The sequence below is a fragment of the Bos grunniens genome, chromosome 14, assembly GCF_055505025.1.
Source record: "Bos grunniens cultivar Pamir isolate PY7600 chromosome 14, Bosgru_T2T1.0, whole genome shotgun sequence".
In the NCBI taxonomy this organism is placed as follows: Eukaryota; Metazoa; Chordata; class Mammalia; order Artiodactyla; family Bovidae; genus Bos; species Bos grunniens.
In genome coordinates, this window is record NC_141178.1 from 51,047,350 (window position 1) to 51,063,204 (window position 15,855).

Below are 15,855 nucleotides of genomic sequence, written 5' to 3' on the forward strand. Positions count from 1 at the left end.
CTCATTCACAGCTCCATGTGAATTCAATGTCCATTAGTTGTGATATTTTCTCTCCAGCTCCTGGCATTTGATCCTCCCCCATATTCTGCTCTCTCAACTTTAGGCTATTCAGTTTAATATTTTGTGCATGTATGAACCCAGAATAGGGCAGTACTATGTGAACAAATGCTGAGAGGGCTAAAATTACCTTTGAGGCAGCTTGCAGGGTGGCGGCGTGTGTCCTCAGTCGAGTGGTACAACAACCTGAAAAGAAAAAATAACATGTAAAGACTATTTATTTTGATGGTTGTGTTAAAAAAACAGGAGAGCGTTCAGTCTTAGCCCTTGCATCTCTCAGGTCACCAGCAGTCACTGAACAGAGCATTTGTAAGTACACTACATTTGTTACCCTCAGGACCTGGCCCTGTGCAAGCCCAGCTGGATGCTGAAAGAGCCAGGAGCCCCCGTGACCATCTAGGCCTGTCTCAGGGTATTTTAGAGGACCTGGCTGTGTGTTATTAATATTTATGGTATAAAATCAGGACTTTTCTCCAGCAGAGGCTTTCATCTTACTCAGGTGAAGACATAAGAAAAATCTTTCATAAATGATTTGATTACAAAAATTGGCATGGCATTTACATGCAACTAAAATTTCAAATATCTGAGAAGTTTCCCACTTAACAGTGTGCTTACCTGATCTTAGAAGCATACCATCAGTGCCTAGGCATGTTCTTGGCTCTCATTACTAGAATCTGAACAAGAAATATTTCCAAGGATTTGAGTTAGTCTTCCCTTTTTTAAAGGCACCTCTAGCATTTAGGAGGGTTGATCACTCACCACAGGGTCCTCAGCCATGCGGCAAGGAGTCTCCATCCTCGACCCCGGGTTCTCCTGCCTCTCCTCGACTTCTATATAGAAACCTCAATTCTAGTTAAAATAAGAAACTGACATTGGTAATAAAAATAATTTATTTTTATCAAGAAGTAATTACATCATATAAAGAGCAAACTTACTGCCTTCATTGGCACAAAAATAGAGGCAGAAAGATGTGACATGTAAGTGCATGGCTCACAGGAAATAGTCACTAACAACTCTCTCATATTTATACTTAGTCAGTAGTTCTAAATGAAATGGAAGTAGCACATCTGATTCTGATTACAGAGCAACAGCTATAACCAGTATATTTACTAAGTGAAAAAATGATTTTGAATAGTGATAATAGCAGATGTACACATAGCAAAGAGTATTCTTACAGTACTGTTAAGATACTTGTTTTATTCACCTTATCTTACAAGTAGAATTTAAAATAATGCACATACGGTAGTTGATTGCAAGAGTTCATTACCACCCTACTTTATGGCAAAAGTTGTGCAAAAATAATTCTATACAATTCTACATTATATAAATAGCCATGGCTTTTTATTTATGTACATAATATAAATACATCATATACATCATCATGGAAAAAATATACCTTCTATACAGATGGAATATGAGTAACTGCCATGTACAGGCCAAAAGTAGCACATATTATTCAGGTTCAGGTTTCACATGCCTTTCACCTTCAAAGGCACTACTGGGTCCAGTACAGACTGATTTTAACCGTGTGCAGTAGACAGTCCCTGCCAGGTGAAAGCGCCTGGTTTGCCAGGACCCTGCTGCTGCTCCTGCCTCAGCTGTTCCACCATGAATCGCTTCAGTGTTTCTGAGGTGCCTGGGCGGAGCCAGGGCTCAGTGGCTACAGAGTTTGATCCGTCGTCACCCCGGTGCCTCATGATGTCATCAGGGTCAACCAGTGAACTCTCATCATCTAAAGGAGGCGAGAGAGACTTGACTCAGTAACAGGAGCTGTAGGTAGGTGATGGGAACAGACCTCCTGTACTCTAACCCATTAAGCTCTGCGTTTCTCCACAGCATTGTGTTCTAAACTGCCCTGTTGTCCACACCCCTCCTTAGAGAGAGAGGAAAGCAAACCCAGGAACAGGCCAGTCATAAGGAACAAAATGGGGTCAACTGAGCAATGGTCCCAGCACCCACAGGGATTCAAGGACAGCAGATGACTAGAAAAGTGTCCACAGTCTTACTTTGTGTCCCCTGAAGGATACCACACCAAACTTTTTTTAGCAAGGTTTTGGAAATACTCCTAACACTGTTTTAAGGAAATAAGGTCATTTTAGGAAAACATTAGACAGGGATGAAATTAATTCCATTCTTCTACCTAATCTAAGAGGTTGTATTTATGCCATTAAGACGTAGCTCTCATTTTTCATTCTTTTAATTGGTTATGTGCAGAGCTTCTATAGCTATTTAACTTCTCATTAGATATAATAATAGGAAAATCTGTCTTCCCTACCCTGTGATGTCAATTATTTTTTTTAATTACATCTTCTGGTCTGTGAAGCATTAGTTCAGCAAACGGACATGTGCAATCAATGCAATGAGCAATCAATCTACATCACACTTAAAAGCTGTTTGAAAGGACCATGTTTTTAAAAGTTTAGAAGTTGAAAGTCTTCTGAAAAAGATAACTTCAAATGGTTTATTTTCTCTCAATTTAAATATATCCCTGTTCAGTATTAATTCAACTTACTTGGTTCTAAAAGAAATTGAGGAATAGGTAATTCTCAGTACAGATTAAAATGTCTTTTAGCCAGAAAGCAAGCATTCTTTCCTACTGTCCACATTTTTCTAGCTATGGCATGAAAAGTACTTCTCTTATCAGTCTACCATGTTGTCTGGTATTTGGTAAGAAATTCCTACAATCAGAACACATGATATCTTGATAGAGATGGTATGAGTACAGTTTTAAATTAGTATAACATTAAAAGTTGGATCTAAAATATATCTTTCAAAAATCTTAAAAAATATAGTTATTAGAAAATTATTGTAGTCTAACAGAATAAGGTGAATTGTTCAAATAGACCACTCTGCTATTTGCTAAAACTAATAATAGGGCTTATTACTATAGTATCATCCTATTATCCTCAAGACTGATAGCAGTGCCATAAAGAAGGTGGCCAAGAGCTGGCAGAGGAGCTCATGAGTTGCCTAAGGAAGTGTCCTGCCTGCCTGTGCTCAGTGATCAAGCTTTTAACCTGCTGTTCACCTAAGATGTGAGATATGGCAATGCCTTGCATGATAAAAAAAGACTATATTTTGACATTTAAAAAGAAAACACTATCCAGAAGCTTTTTTGCTTTATCCACCTACAAAAAGCCAAGTAAAAATGTTAAAAAAAATTTCTTTGTTACCCCTACAAATTTATAAAAGATGTGTTATATAAAGAACAAGGTTTTAAAGTTGACTTCTGATAATCTGTCACTTCAGTCCAGACATCCTGGAATGCGAAGTCAAGTGGGCCTTAGGAAGCATCACTACAAACAAAGCTAGTGGAGGTGATGGAATTCCAGTGGAGTATTTCAAATCCAAAAAGACAATGCTGTGAAAGTGCTGCACTCAATATGCCAGCAAATTTGGAAAACTCAGCAGTGGCCACAGGACTGGAAAACGTCAATTTTCATCCATCCCAAAGAAGGTCAATGCCAAAGAATGTTCAAAGTACTGCACAACTGCACTCATCTCACACACTAGTAAAGTAATGCTGAAAATTCTCCAAGACAGGCTTCAACAGTACATGAACCGTGAACTTCCAGATGTTCAAGCTGGATTTAGAAAAGGCAGAGGAACCAAAGATCAAATTGCCAACATCCGCTGGATCACAGAAAAAGCAAGAGAATTCCAGAAAAACATCTGCTTTTTTTTATAAATAAAAACATATTTTATTGTGTAGATCAAAATAACCCATGGAAAATTCTTCGAGAGACAGGAATACCAGACCACCTTTCCTGCCTCCTGAGAAATCTATATGCAGGTCAAGAAGCAACAGTTAGAACCAGACATGGAACAACAGACTGGTTTCAAATAGGGAAAGGAGTACATCAAGGCTGTATATTGTCACCCTGCTTATTTAACACATGCATAGTACATCATGCAAAATGTCAGACTGGATGAAGGACAAGCTGGAATCAAGATTGCCAGGAGAAACACCACCCTTATGGCAGAAAGCAAAGGGGAACTAAAGAGCCACTTGCTGAAAGTAAAAGAGGAGAGTGAAAAAGCTGGCTTAAAATACAACATTCAAAAAATGAAGATCATGGCATCCAGTCCCATCATTTCATGGCAAATAGATGGCAAAACAATGGCAACAGTAACAGACTCTATTTTCTTGGGCTCCAAACTCACTGCAGATGGTGACTGCAGCCATGAAATTTAAACATGCTTGCTCCTTGGAAGGAAAGCGATGACCAACCGAGACAGCATATTAAAAAGCAGAGACATTATTTTGCCAACAAAAGACCGTCTAATCAAATCTATGGTTTTTCCAGTAGTGATATATGGATGTGAAAGTTGGACTACAAAGAAAGTTGAGTGCCGAAGAACTGATGCTTTTGAACTGTGGTGTCAGAGAAGACTCTTGAGAGTCCCTTGGACAGCAAGGAGATCTAACCAGTCCATCCTAAAGGAAATCACTCCTGAATATTCATTGGAAGGACTGAAGCTGTACCTCCTGTACTTTGGCCACCTGATGCGAAGAAGCAACTCCTTGGAAAAGACCCTGATGCTGGGAAAGATCGAAGGCAGGAGAAAAATGGGACGACAGAGGATGAGATGGTTGGATGGCATCACTGACTCGATGGACATGAGTTTGAGCAAGCTCCGGGAGTTTGTGATGGACAGGGAAGCCTGGCATGCTGCAGTCCATAGGGTCACAAAGAGTAAGACACGACTGAGCAATGGAACAACTTCTTCAGTAGGGAAGCAAGACATCAGTACAAATCAACATTTTCCCTGCTGAAAGCAAAGTCTGGATATGTTTAACACACAAAAACCTTATCTGTTTAGATTCCACTTGAAAAGGGGTAGTCCCTCTGGTAGAAAGAATCCGCTGCAAAATTAATCCTTAGGCTCTACAACTCAAAGGATTTCAGAACTCATTTCCTCTCTCAGCCATCAGTGAAAACTTCTATGAAGCAGGTTTGAGTTTTCACCGAATCTGCTGTTGGCTATTATACTTGGCCTTTTACCTGTAGTAATAGGTTTATTCTGAAGTTCATTCAGTCTTCGCATTCGTTCTTCATTTCTCATTCTAAGCTGATCAATATTTATACTGGATACAGATTTTAAAGAGACACCATCTGGTGGCACATCAGGGTGACTGTTATCCTGTAATTAAGAAAACAGAACTTCAGAAATGATCATTAACATAAAATATGTTCACAATAAATCAGTGAATCAAAATATGTTCTTAAGCTTGATAAATGTATAGTGATGAACAAAATTAAATCTGTAGCATTTATATTCTAACTTGTGTTTATCCTTGCAGGCTCAGATGAAGGTAAAGCATTTGCTGATAACATATAAATGCTACCAGAGTGGATAAAGGTGGGGAATTACAAAACACAAAAGGAAAAACTGAAACATCAGGGGCTAAGAATCAGTCCAGCTATACTAATCAAGACAGGGTGGTCCTGGCCTAAGGGTAGACATAGATGAATGGAATAGAAGGAGAGTCCAGAAATAAGCCCTTATAGTTAGGGGCAGAAAAACCAATAAAATTCACTAGGATTTTTTTCAACAAATGGTACCAAAATAACTATCTACATGTAAATAATGAATTTGGACCCTTACGTTTGCAAAAATTAGCTCAAAGTGGATTCACTGACCTAAATTTAAGAGCTAAAACTCTTAGAAGAAAACAAAGAAATAACATTCATGATCATGGGTTAGGCAATGGTTTCTTAGATACGACAGCAAAAGCACAAGCAAAAATAAGATCTGTAAGCTCTACCTCTGTCAAGATCAAAAGCTTCTGTGCTTCAGTGGACACCATCAAGAAAGTATCTGTTAGGTCATATATCTAATATGGGACTTGTATCCATAATCTATAAAGAGCTTAGAACTCAACAATGAAAAGATGACCCAATTAGAAAAAGGGCCAAGGATTTGAATATACCTATCTCCAGAGAAGATCTCCAAATAGCTAAGAAGCACAAGAAAGGATGCTCAGTATCATTTTGTCAGAAAAATACAAAATCAAATCCACAATGAGATAATACTTTGCACTCACTAACAAATGTTGGCCAGGGTGTAGAGAAACTGGAACCTTCACAGAATGTGGGTGGGAATGTAAAGTGGAGCAGGCACTTTGGAAAACAGTCTGGTAGTTCCTCAAGATGTTATAGGAAAAGAAAACATAACATCTATATGCTAATGTTAAAAGCTGCTGTATTGATAACAGAAAAAGTGGGAACAACCCAAATGTCTATCAAACAATTGGGAAAAAAAAACACGTGGAATATCCTTACAATGAAATATCACTTGGCAATAACGGAATCAATTATATGTTATGACTTAGGGGACCTTTGTGTCCCAGTAACCTGCTCACAGTCATCCAGCATTTGGTGGCAGAGCCTCTGTTCAGACCCATGTCCAGCTTAATCGAGAGCATGTTCTCTTTCTTTACTGGACCACACCAGTTTAGCCAATCAGCCCAGACCTCTCCTTCCTAAACTTGAAAAAAAAAAAGGACATTTCATACATACGAAGTCCAATCCTTTCAGTTTGTTCCTTCTGCGCTCTCTGGCGGAGGGCAGCGGAGATAGCAGCAGGAAGCCCCCATCCTCAATGGCTGGGTACGTCTCGCCATGCGCACCTAGAGAACACGGGGGGAAGCTGTGAACGTCCACCTTTCACATCTCCATTCAGAGCTAATCCAAGACTGTCTTTTAATAGTTTTATTAAGATATTATTTACATATGATAAAATCTGCCCACAATAAACATACAGTGATTTTTAAAGAACTGCGCAATCACTATAGTTTTAGAACATTTTGGTCACAAAATCACTCTTCCCCACTTCCACCTGCCAAGCCCATGTGAACACTGATCTGCCTTCAGTCTGGAGATGTACTGTTCCTAAGATTCCATATGGAATTGTACAATGTAGTATTTTGTGGGGGCTTATTTATTTTTTGCAGAATAAAAAATACTAAGCTGAAGACATCATGATACCTCGTCCCTAAATGCTTTAGCAGAGGCCATCTAAGAACAAGGGCCACAGACTGTACAGCCACAGTCTCAGTACCACATTCAGGAAATGTAACATTGATAAAATACTATCATTTAATATATAATTGATATTCAAATTCCTGAAATTTAATGTATAGTTTTTCTTTAAAGCAGCAATAACTGTATTCTATTGAATGAGATGTGCGATTTTCTAAAACTCCAAAAATAAAGTTTTCTGACTTCTTTATTATACCCCACCAATAACTCACTTGCTCTTTTTTTAAAAGCTTTATTTACAAGTTTTTAAGGTCAGTAAAACTGAGTGAAAGGCATGGAGAATTCCTACTAAACCCCCTGCCACCACATATTCAGAGCTTACCCATCTATCAGCAGCCCCCACAAAATGGCACATTTGTTAAAACCAATGAACCTACACTGACACATCATTTTTGCTGAAAGTCCATAATTAGGGTTCATTCCTGGGGTTGTACATCCTCTGGCTTTTAACATATCCACCATTCCAGTATCAGACAGGAGAGCTCCACCATTCATTCCTCCCCCTGCTGTAACCTTGTGGCAACCACTGATTTTTTAACTGCCTCCATAGTTTTACCTTTTCCAGAAAGTCATAGTTAGAACCATACAATATGTAGATTATTCAGATTGATTCCTTTCCCTTACAAACATTCAAGGTTCCTCCATTTCTCTTCCTGGCTTTGTAGTTCAATGCTTTTTAGCACCAAATAATACTGCATTGTCCGGACCTATCACTGTATATCCATTCATCTACTTAGAGACAACTTGGTTGCTTCCACATCTTAGCAATTATGGATAAACTGCTAAAAACATCTGTGTGCAGGTTTCTGTGTGAACATAAGTCTCAACTCCTTTGGGTAAATACCAAGGAGTGTGAATGCTGGATCATATGGTAAGGGTATGTTTACTTTTGTAAGAAACCACCAAACTGTCTTCCAAAGTGATGGTACTGATTTCCATTCCCACCAGTGATGAGTTAGCGTTCCTATGGCTCCATATTCTGCCAGCCTTTGGCAGTGTCTGTGTTCCAAATCTGGGTCATTCTATAGCTATGTGGTGGTGTCTCGTGTTGACCTGAGTTTCCCTGATGACACATGACCTGTGTTTCCCTAATGACAATGACGGACATGGGGCACCTTTTCATACGCTTACTTGCCATCCTGTCTGTGGTGAAGTGTCTGGATCTTTTCCCATCTTTTAACAGGGCCATTGTCTTAACTGTTTTAAGAGTTCCTGGTGTACTTGGGATAGGAGTCCTTTATTAGACATGTCTTCTGCAAATACTTCCTCCCTGTCTCTGGCTTGTTTTATTTTCTTACCATTTGCAGAGCACTGAAGTTTAATTTTAATGAGGTCCAAACAAAGAGTGGGCTTCCCTCATAGCTCAGTTGTCAAGAGTCTGCCTGCAGTGCAGGAGACCCAGGTTCAATTCCTGGGTCAGGAACATCCTCTGGAGAAGGAAATGGCAACCCACTCCAGTATTCTTGCCTGGAGAATCTCACGGACAGAGGAGCCTGGTGGGCTACAATTCATGGGGTCCCAAGAGTCGGACATGATTGAGCGATTAAGCACAGCACAAACAAAGAGTAAAGTACTGATTTTTTAGGTATGGAGAAAAACACTTGAATATAAATAATGCTAAATATTTAAACAAATAGATTGGTAAAATAAACATACTCACCAATAAAAGCACTATCAGATTCTAATAATGAGTTTTTCAAGAAATCATCAGTGTCCTCTCTGGGCTAAAAGAAACATCATATATTAATGACTATTTTTATTAGTCCTGTGTAGAAAAACAACAAATCTGTACAGAGGCACAAGTCTCCACACTCCCCAAAGCTAGCAAAAGTGCATGGGGGGAAGCAGGACTGGCTGGTTCCCTCTTTCACCACATTCCAATGCTAGAAACCACAGGAAAAGACCTTTTAAGAGTTACATTACTGCTGATAAAAATATAATAGAGTGTGAAGCAATGAACCAAATTAAACATCTAAAGTCTTTACATCATTGTCAAGATTTATTCATTCTCTGAATAAATCTGCTGAGTGCACTTAGTATTTCCTGCATGTGAGGAACTGGAAATAGAAAGAGGAGTAGGAGTTTATGCTATGGAGTGGGTCACGCTCCCATGGGGAGAGGCATGCCCTCAGATAACGACAGCCCCATGGGATGGCATGTGCCACAAAGACAGCAGATAGACAGGGATATAAGAGTAGGGAAGGTAATGCTAGGGTCGGGCTTGTAATGAGCTCTCAAATTAGAGGTAAACTCTAGATGTCAATTTCCTACAACAGAGAATGTCCTCTTACACACTGGAAGAAATCTAAAGTCACCCCACACCCCTCCCTGCACTTCCCTACCAGATTTCTAGGATGTGCTAGAACACTCCAGTGAAAAGCTGTCCACTAACCTCTAAGGAAGTGCACGCAATGAGACATAGTATTGGTTACCAGAAAGTTATTATCTTTCACTGAGGTCTTCCATATACTGAACTGAATTCTTTTACCTTTAAACCTAAGGATTCTACTTCTGCCTTCAAGAACGACAGTAATGGTGATAATAGCTTCTCAAATTACCAAATGGTCTGAACCAGCAGCTCTCCTTAACACTGTGCATACTGTCCAGCCTCTCTTCTGTTTCACAGTCCCTCCCACACTGGAAAGAGTGACCACCTCAGCCCAACCTTCTCCACGACAATCTTCCCCAGTCTCACCTTGAGTTTCCATATAATCCAGTCTCTAGAAAGGTGAGCCCCAAATCTATTAGCTTTTCTTTTCTAATGGCCATGTTAAATTGTTGGTTCATGCTCAGTTTCTATGCAGCAAAAAGTGTTATTAATCAGCATTTTAACTAAAATCCCAGTGGTTACATTTCAATGCCTTTTCACTGAGAAATGTGGTTGCCATATACAGAGAAACCTACAGCGTGTTCAGAAAAGATGTCCATACATCTCAGGTAACGTGGGACAGGGAAGGGCTCTGGAGTTCAGCCGGCGTCCAGACATGGACTTTACTGCTCACTGGCTGTGTGATCGTGGCCTGAGTCTCCTCTTAAGTAAAATGGGGGTAGGCAGACCTTGTTTTGAACTTCAGAGCAAATACACACCAAGTACCTCGCAGGTAGTATGGGTACAGACTTGCTGCTGTGAGGCTGTTACCACCACTATCAGTTCAAAACCAGCACCAACTGGTAACACTGAGCAAACAGCAGCCTCAGTTCAGTTCAGTCGCTCAGTTGTGTCCGACTCTTCGCGACCCCATGAATCGCAGCACGCCAGGCCTCCCTGTCCATCACCAACTCCCGGAGTTCACTCAGACTCACGTCCATCGAGTCAGCGATGCCATCCAACCATCTCATCCTCTGTCGTCCCCTTCTCCTCCTGCCCCCAATCCCTCCCAGCATCAGAGTCTTTTCCAATGAGTCAACTCTTCGCATGAGGTGGCCAAAGTACTGGAGTTTCAGCTTTAGCATTATTCCTTCCAAAGAAATCCCAGGGCTGATCTCCTTCAGAATGGACTGGTTGGATCTCCTTGCAGTCCAAGGGACTCTCAAGAGTCTTCTCCAACACCACACTTCAAAAGCACCCATTCTTCGGCGCTCAGCCTTCTTCACAGTCCAACTCTCACATCCATACATGACCACTGGAAAAACCATAGCCTTGACTAGACGGACCTTTGTTGGCAAAGTAATGCCTGCTGTTGAATATGCTATCTAGGTTGGACATAACTTCCCTTCCAAGAAGTAAGCATCTTTTAATTTCATGGTTGCAGTCACCGTTTGCAGTGATTTTGGAGCCCCAAAAAATAAAGCCCGACACTGTTTCCACCGTTTCCCCATCTATTTCCCATGAGGTGATGGGACCAGATGCCATGATCTTCATTTTCTGAACGTTGAGCTTTAAAGCCAACTTTTTCACTCTCCACTTTCACTTTCATCAAGAGGCTTTTTAGTTCCTCTTCACTTTCTGCCAGAAGGGTGGTGTCATCTGCATATCTGAGGTTATTGATATTTCTCCTGGAAATCTTGATTCCAGCTTGTGTTTCTTCCAGTCCAGATTTCTCATGATGTATTCTGCATAGAAGTTAAATAAGCAGGGTGACAATATACAGCCTTGATGTACTCCTTTTCCTATTCGGAACCAGTCTATTGTTCCATGTCCAGTTCTAACTTATTCCTGACCTGCATACAGGTTTCTCAAGAGGCAGGTCAGGTGGTCCCTGGTATTCCCATCTCTTTCAGAATTTTCCACAGTTTATCGTGATCCACACAGTCAAAGGCTTTGGCATAGTTAATAAAGCAGAAATAGATGTTTTTCTGGAACTCTCTTGCTTTTTCCATGATCCAGCCAATGTTGGCAATTTGATCTCTGGTTCCTCTGCCTTTTCTAAAACCAGCTTGAACATCAGGAAGTTCATGGTTCACATATTGCTGAAGCCTGGCTTGGAGAATTTTAAGCATTACTTTACTAGCATGTGAGACGAGTGCAATTGTGCAGTAGTTTGAGCATTCTTTGGCATTGCCTTTCTTTGGGATTGGAATGAAAATTGCCCTTTTCCAGTCCTGTGGCCACTGCTGAGTTTCCCAAATGTGCTGGCATATTGAGGGCAGCACTTTCATAGCATCATCTTTCAGGATTTGATATAGCTCAATTGGAATTCCATCACCTCCACTAGCTTTGTTTGTAGTGATGCTTTCTAAGGCCCACTTGACTTCACATTCCAGGATGTCTGGCTCTAGGTGAGTGATCACATCATCATGATTATCTGGGTCGTGAAGATCTTTTTTGTACAGTTCTTCTGTGTATTCTTGCCACCTCTTCTTAATATCTTCTGCTTCTGTTAGGTCCATACCATTTCTGTCCTTTATCGAGCCCATCTTTGCATGAACTGTTCCCTTGGTATCTCTAATTTTTTTGAAGAGATCTCTAGTCTTTCCCATTCTGTTGCTTTCCTCTATTTCTTTGCATTGATCGCTGAGGAAGGCTTTCTTATCTCTTGTTGCTATTCTTTGGAACTCTGCATTCAGATGTTTATATCTTTCCTTTTCTCCTTTGCTTTTCGCTTCTCTTCTTTTCACAGCTATTTGTAAGGCCTCTCCAGACAGCGATTTTGCTTTTTCGCATTTCTTTTCCATGGGGATGGTCTTGATCCCTGTCTCCTGTACAATGTCACGAACCTCATTCCATAGTTCATCAGGTACTCTATCTATCAGATCTAGGCCCTTAAATCTATTTCTCACTTCCACTGTATAATCATAAGGGATTTGATTTAGGTCATACCTGAATGGTATAGGGGTTTCCCCTACTTTCTTCAATTTAAGTCTGAATTTGGTAATAAGGAGTTCATGATCTGAGCCACAGTCAGCTCCTGGTCTTGTTTTTGTTGACTGTATAGAGCTTCTCCATCTTTGGCCTCAAAGAATATAATCAATCTGATTTCGGTGTTGACCATCTGGTGATGTCCATGTGTCCAGTCTTCTCTTGTGTTGTTGGAAGAGGGTGTTTGTTATGACCAGTGCATTTTCTTGGCAAAACTCTATTAGTCTTTGCCCTGCTTCATTCCGTATCCAAGGCCAAATTTGCCTGTTACTTCAGGTGCTTCTTGACTTCCTACTTTTGCATTCCAGTCCCCTATAATGAAAAGGACATCTTTTTTGGGTGTTAGTTCTAAAAGGTCTTGTAGGTCTTCATAGAACCATTCAACTTCTGCTTCTTCAGCGTTACTGGTTGGGGCATAGACTTGGATTACTGTGATATTGAATGGTTTGCCTTGGAAACGAACAGAGTTCATTCTGTCATTTTTGAGATTGCATCCAAGTACTGTATTTCAGACTCTTTTGTTGACCGTGATGGCTACTCCATTTCTTCTGAGGGATTCCTGCCCACAGTAGTAGATATAATGGTCATCTGAGTTAAATTCACCCATTCCAATCCATTTTGGTTCACTGATTCCTAGAATGTCGACATTCACTCTTGCCATCTCTTGTTTGACCACTTCCAATTTGCCTTGATTCATGGACCTGACATTCCAGGTTCCTATGCAATATTGCTCTTTAAAGCATCAGACCTTGCTTCTATCACCAGTCACATCCACAGCTGGGTATTGTTTTTGCTTTGGCTCCATCCCTTCTTTCTTTCTGGAGCTTTTTCTCCACTGATATCCAGTAGCATACTGGGCACCTACTGACCTGGGGAGTTCCTCTTTCAGTATCCTATCATTTTGCCTTTTCATACTGTTCAGCCTGTTTCATACTCTAGCTGAGCCTTATTTTTAAAATCTGAAAATGGAGATAATATTACCTGTATTATTAGTGTGGGGAAGATTAAATTTATTTCCAACCTCAATCTTCCCCCAAACTTTTCCTCTTAGCCATCTATTTGCCACCTCCCAACTGTCTGTCTGGTGGGCATCTTAGACCTACCAACTAAATATTTTATAATTTCTCCTTGTTTCTTGGCTTCTCTTGTGGCTCATCTGGTAAAGAATCTGCCTGCAATGCAGGAGACCTGGGTTCAATCCCTAGCTTGGGAATATCCCCTGGAGAAAGAAAAAGCTACTCACTCCAGTATTCTGACCTGGAGAATTCCATGGACAGTACAGTCCACGGAGTTGCAAAGAGTTGGACACAACTGAGTGAAAGTAATCCCTCTGAGGGCAAAGATTTTTGTTCATTCCTGTGCCTGCGGGCACATACAATATTATCTGGTCTACAGTAAGTATTCCACAAATATCTGCTGAACTAAAATGGCTGGTCCCCTCCCTCTTTAGTCTTCACACAGATGTCCCTTTCTTAGGATAAGTTATGCCCTTTACAGGTCTCACCACTGCATGAATTACAGACTCTTACTCCCACCACTACTGACTGCACTAAAACTGATCGCATTCATTATGGGACAGGCCCATAGGGTTTTTAATGTTTTATCTCATTTAATCCTCACAATAGCCTTTGAGCCATTTTTTTATCCAGTTAATACTAAACATTTATAGGCCTATCCTTATGTGCTTGCAGATATTGGTTGATTTTAATCTTACAGCCACCCTCAGAGATAAGTACTATCATCCCATTTTACAGACTAGGAAACTGAGGCAAAAAAAGATTAAATAAAACATTAAGTACCTTGCCTAAAGTCACACAGCTAACAACATACTAACTTGAACAGCCTAGCCCTAGAGTCCTATTCTTGGTCAGTCCTATTCATTACACTATGCTTTCTCTACATATTAGACTTTGGCTACCCATAACACTGATGGGACAAGATTTAAATTCTTTTTTAACTCAGTATTTCTGAAGAATTCAAAATTGGAATACTCCCTTACCATGTTCCTAAAATCTTCTATCACTCAAAAACTAGCTTGAAAAATTATAACTGTTTTCTTACCATTCTGTGGTCCCGTACTTTAGTGCTTGGGACAGCATCCAAGTCAACTGTAGTCAATGAGGGGTAAAAACGAGATAAAAGGTTAGAAAATACTTTACAAGTAAATTTTAGAGCATCTTTTGTAATTAATTCCTTACTGGAAGTTACTTTTCAATGATCACATTTCAGAATATTTTAAAGATACTACTTGTTTATCAATAAATATAACTCAGCATCCAATTCATTCCAGCTGCATAAAATTCTTCCATTCACATTTAATAAATAAATAAAAGTAAAATCACTGTGAATTTAAAACTGATGCCTATAGAAACATAACCATCTCTTCTCGTATTTCTGCAATCTGTGTAGAAAATTGTTGAGAAGAGTTAAACAACTCCCTTATGTGGAATTGAAGGAAATGAATTCAACTCCAAGAGCCTGGTTTCAGGGGTGAAGAATTTTGGATCAGCTATCCCAAAGGCCTCTCTGATATGACCAGGGTTCGATGTGTTCCTCTGAATAGCGCATTTTAGCCTTTTAGCTATTGCCTTTGGGAATAAATACACTACTATTGGTAGCCTGTATTCCTTTATAGCTATGTTTTTGATTGTTGTGAATTCAATCATATTCTTATGAATTCAGTCATCACAGTGTTTGGTAGAAACTGGGGTGGTTGCCATAGAGGGTGTATACCCTCCATGCCAAAATGGACCTATATCCACATAGGCTGAGATTAGCCCATAAGCAGTCCCCCAGTTGCCAATATCACACCAGATCAGATCATCAGCTAGGTCACCTAAGGGAAAGTTCCACCAAAATGGGTGTAACGATTGAAGACTGCAATTGCTTCTCTCCTGATGAAATGCCTACTATTTATCTTTGGGTTACTCTTTTATCGGAGGGTGATCAATAAGACCACTGTTAAAAATTCTGTACAGATGGAGGGAGGACATGCCCTATCCCCTCCACTGAAGTCTTGCCCTGTGATCTGGGCCTGACATGGTACACAACTTACTCCTGTGATCCTCTCATGTGGTCAAAACAGGCTCCTCAGATTCTGCTGGTCAGACAAGCCTGCTAAGTAGGGTTTTTAATTTTCCTAAAAATAACTGGTAGGACTGTCTCCTTCTATTCTTGTTGCTTAACTGTTGTATTTTATGACTCATTTTCCATGGCTGCACTCCATGGCCTGAAGGCAGGCAAAACTGGTGAGATATTGCGAGGGTCATGCAGGACCCATCGATGTTCTGAGGCCACTAGCTCCACTCCACCCCTGGCTGCCCACCCGACCTCCAGTTACACACTCCCAAGGGACCCTAGATTTCTCCTTTGCAACATTCATCACACTTACACTTACTTAGCATCTAACTCTTCCAATAGAGTATAAATTCCTTGAGAGCAGCAGCGTATTTC

The 15,855-nt window shown here is 40.3% G+C and overlaps 1 protein-coding gene across 50 annotated transcripts in view; it reads right to left on the bottom strand.

Annotated features, from left to right (window-relative positions):
• Positions 1-929: 929 nt before the first annotated feature.
• Positions 930-15,855, bottom strand: part of CSPP1 (centrosome and spindle pole associated protein 1) — a 110,451-nt gene continuing 95,525 nt past the window's right edge. For all 50 annotated transcript variants that reach the window (XM_086336708.1, XM_086336709.1, XM_086336693.1 and 47 more), the window contains 5 exons: positions 14,464-14,510; positions 8,764-8,827; positions 6,582-6,691; positions 5,064-5,202; positions 930-1,789 (listed from right to left, as the gene is read on the bottom strand). In XM_086336708.1, coding sequence (XP_086192834.1) covers positions 1,578-1,789; positions 5,064-5,202; positions 6,582-6,691; positions 8,764-8,827; positions 14,464-14,510 — 572 coding nt within the window. In that variant the 3' untranslated portion in view covers positions 930-1,577. The remainder of the gene's footprint in view (positions 1,790-5,063; positions 5,203-6,581; positions 6,692-8,763; positions 8,828-14,463; positions 14,511-15,855) is intronic.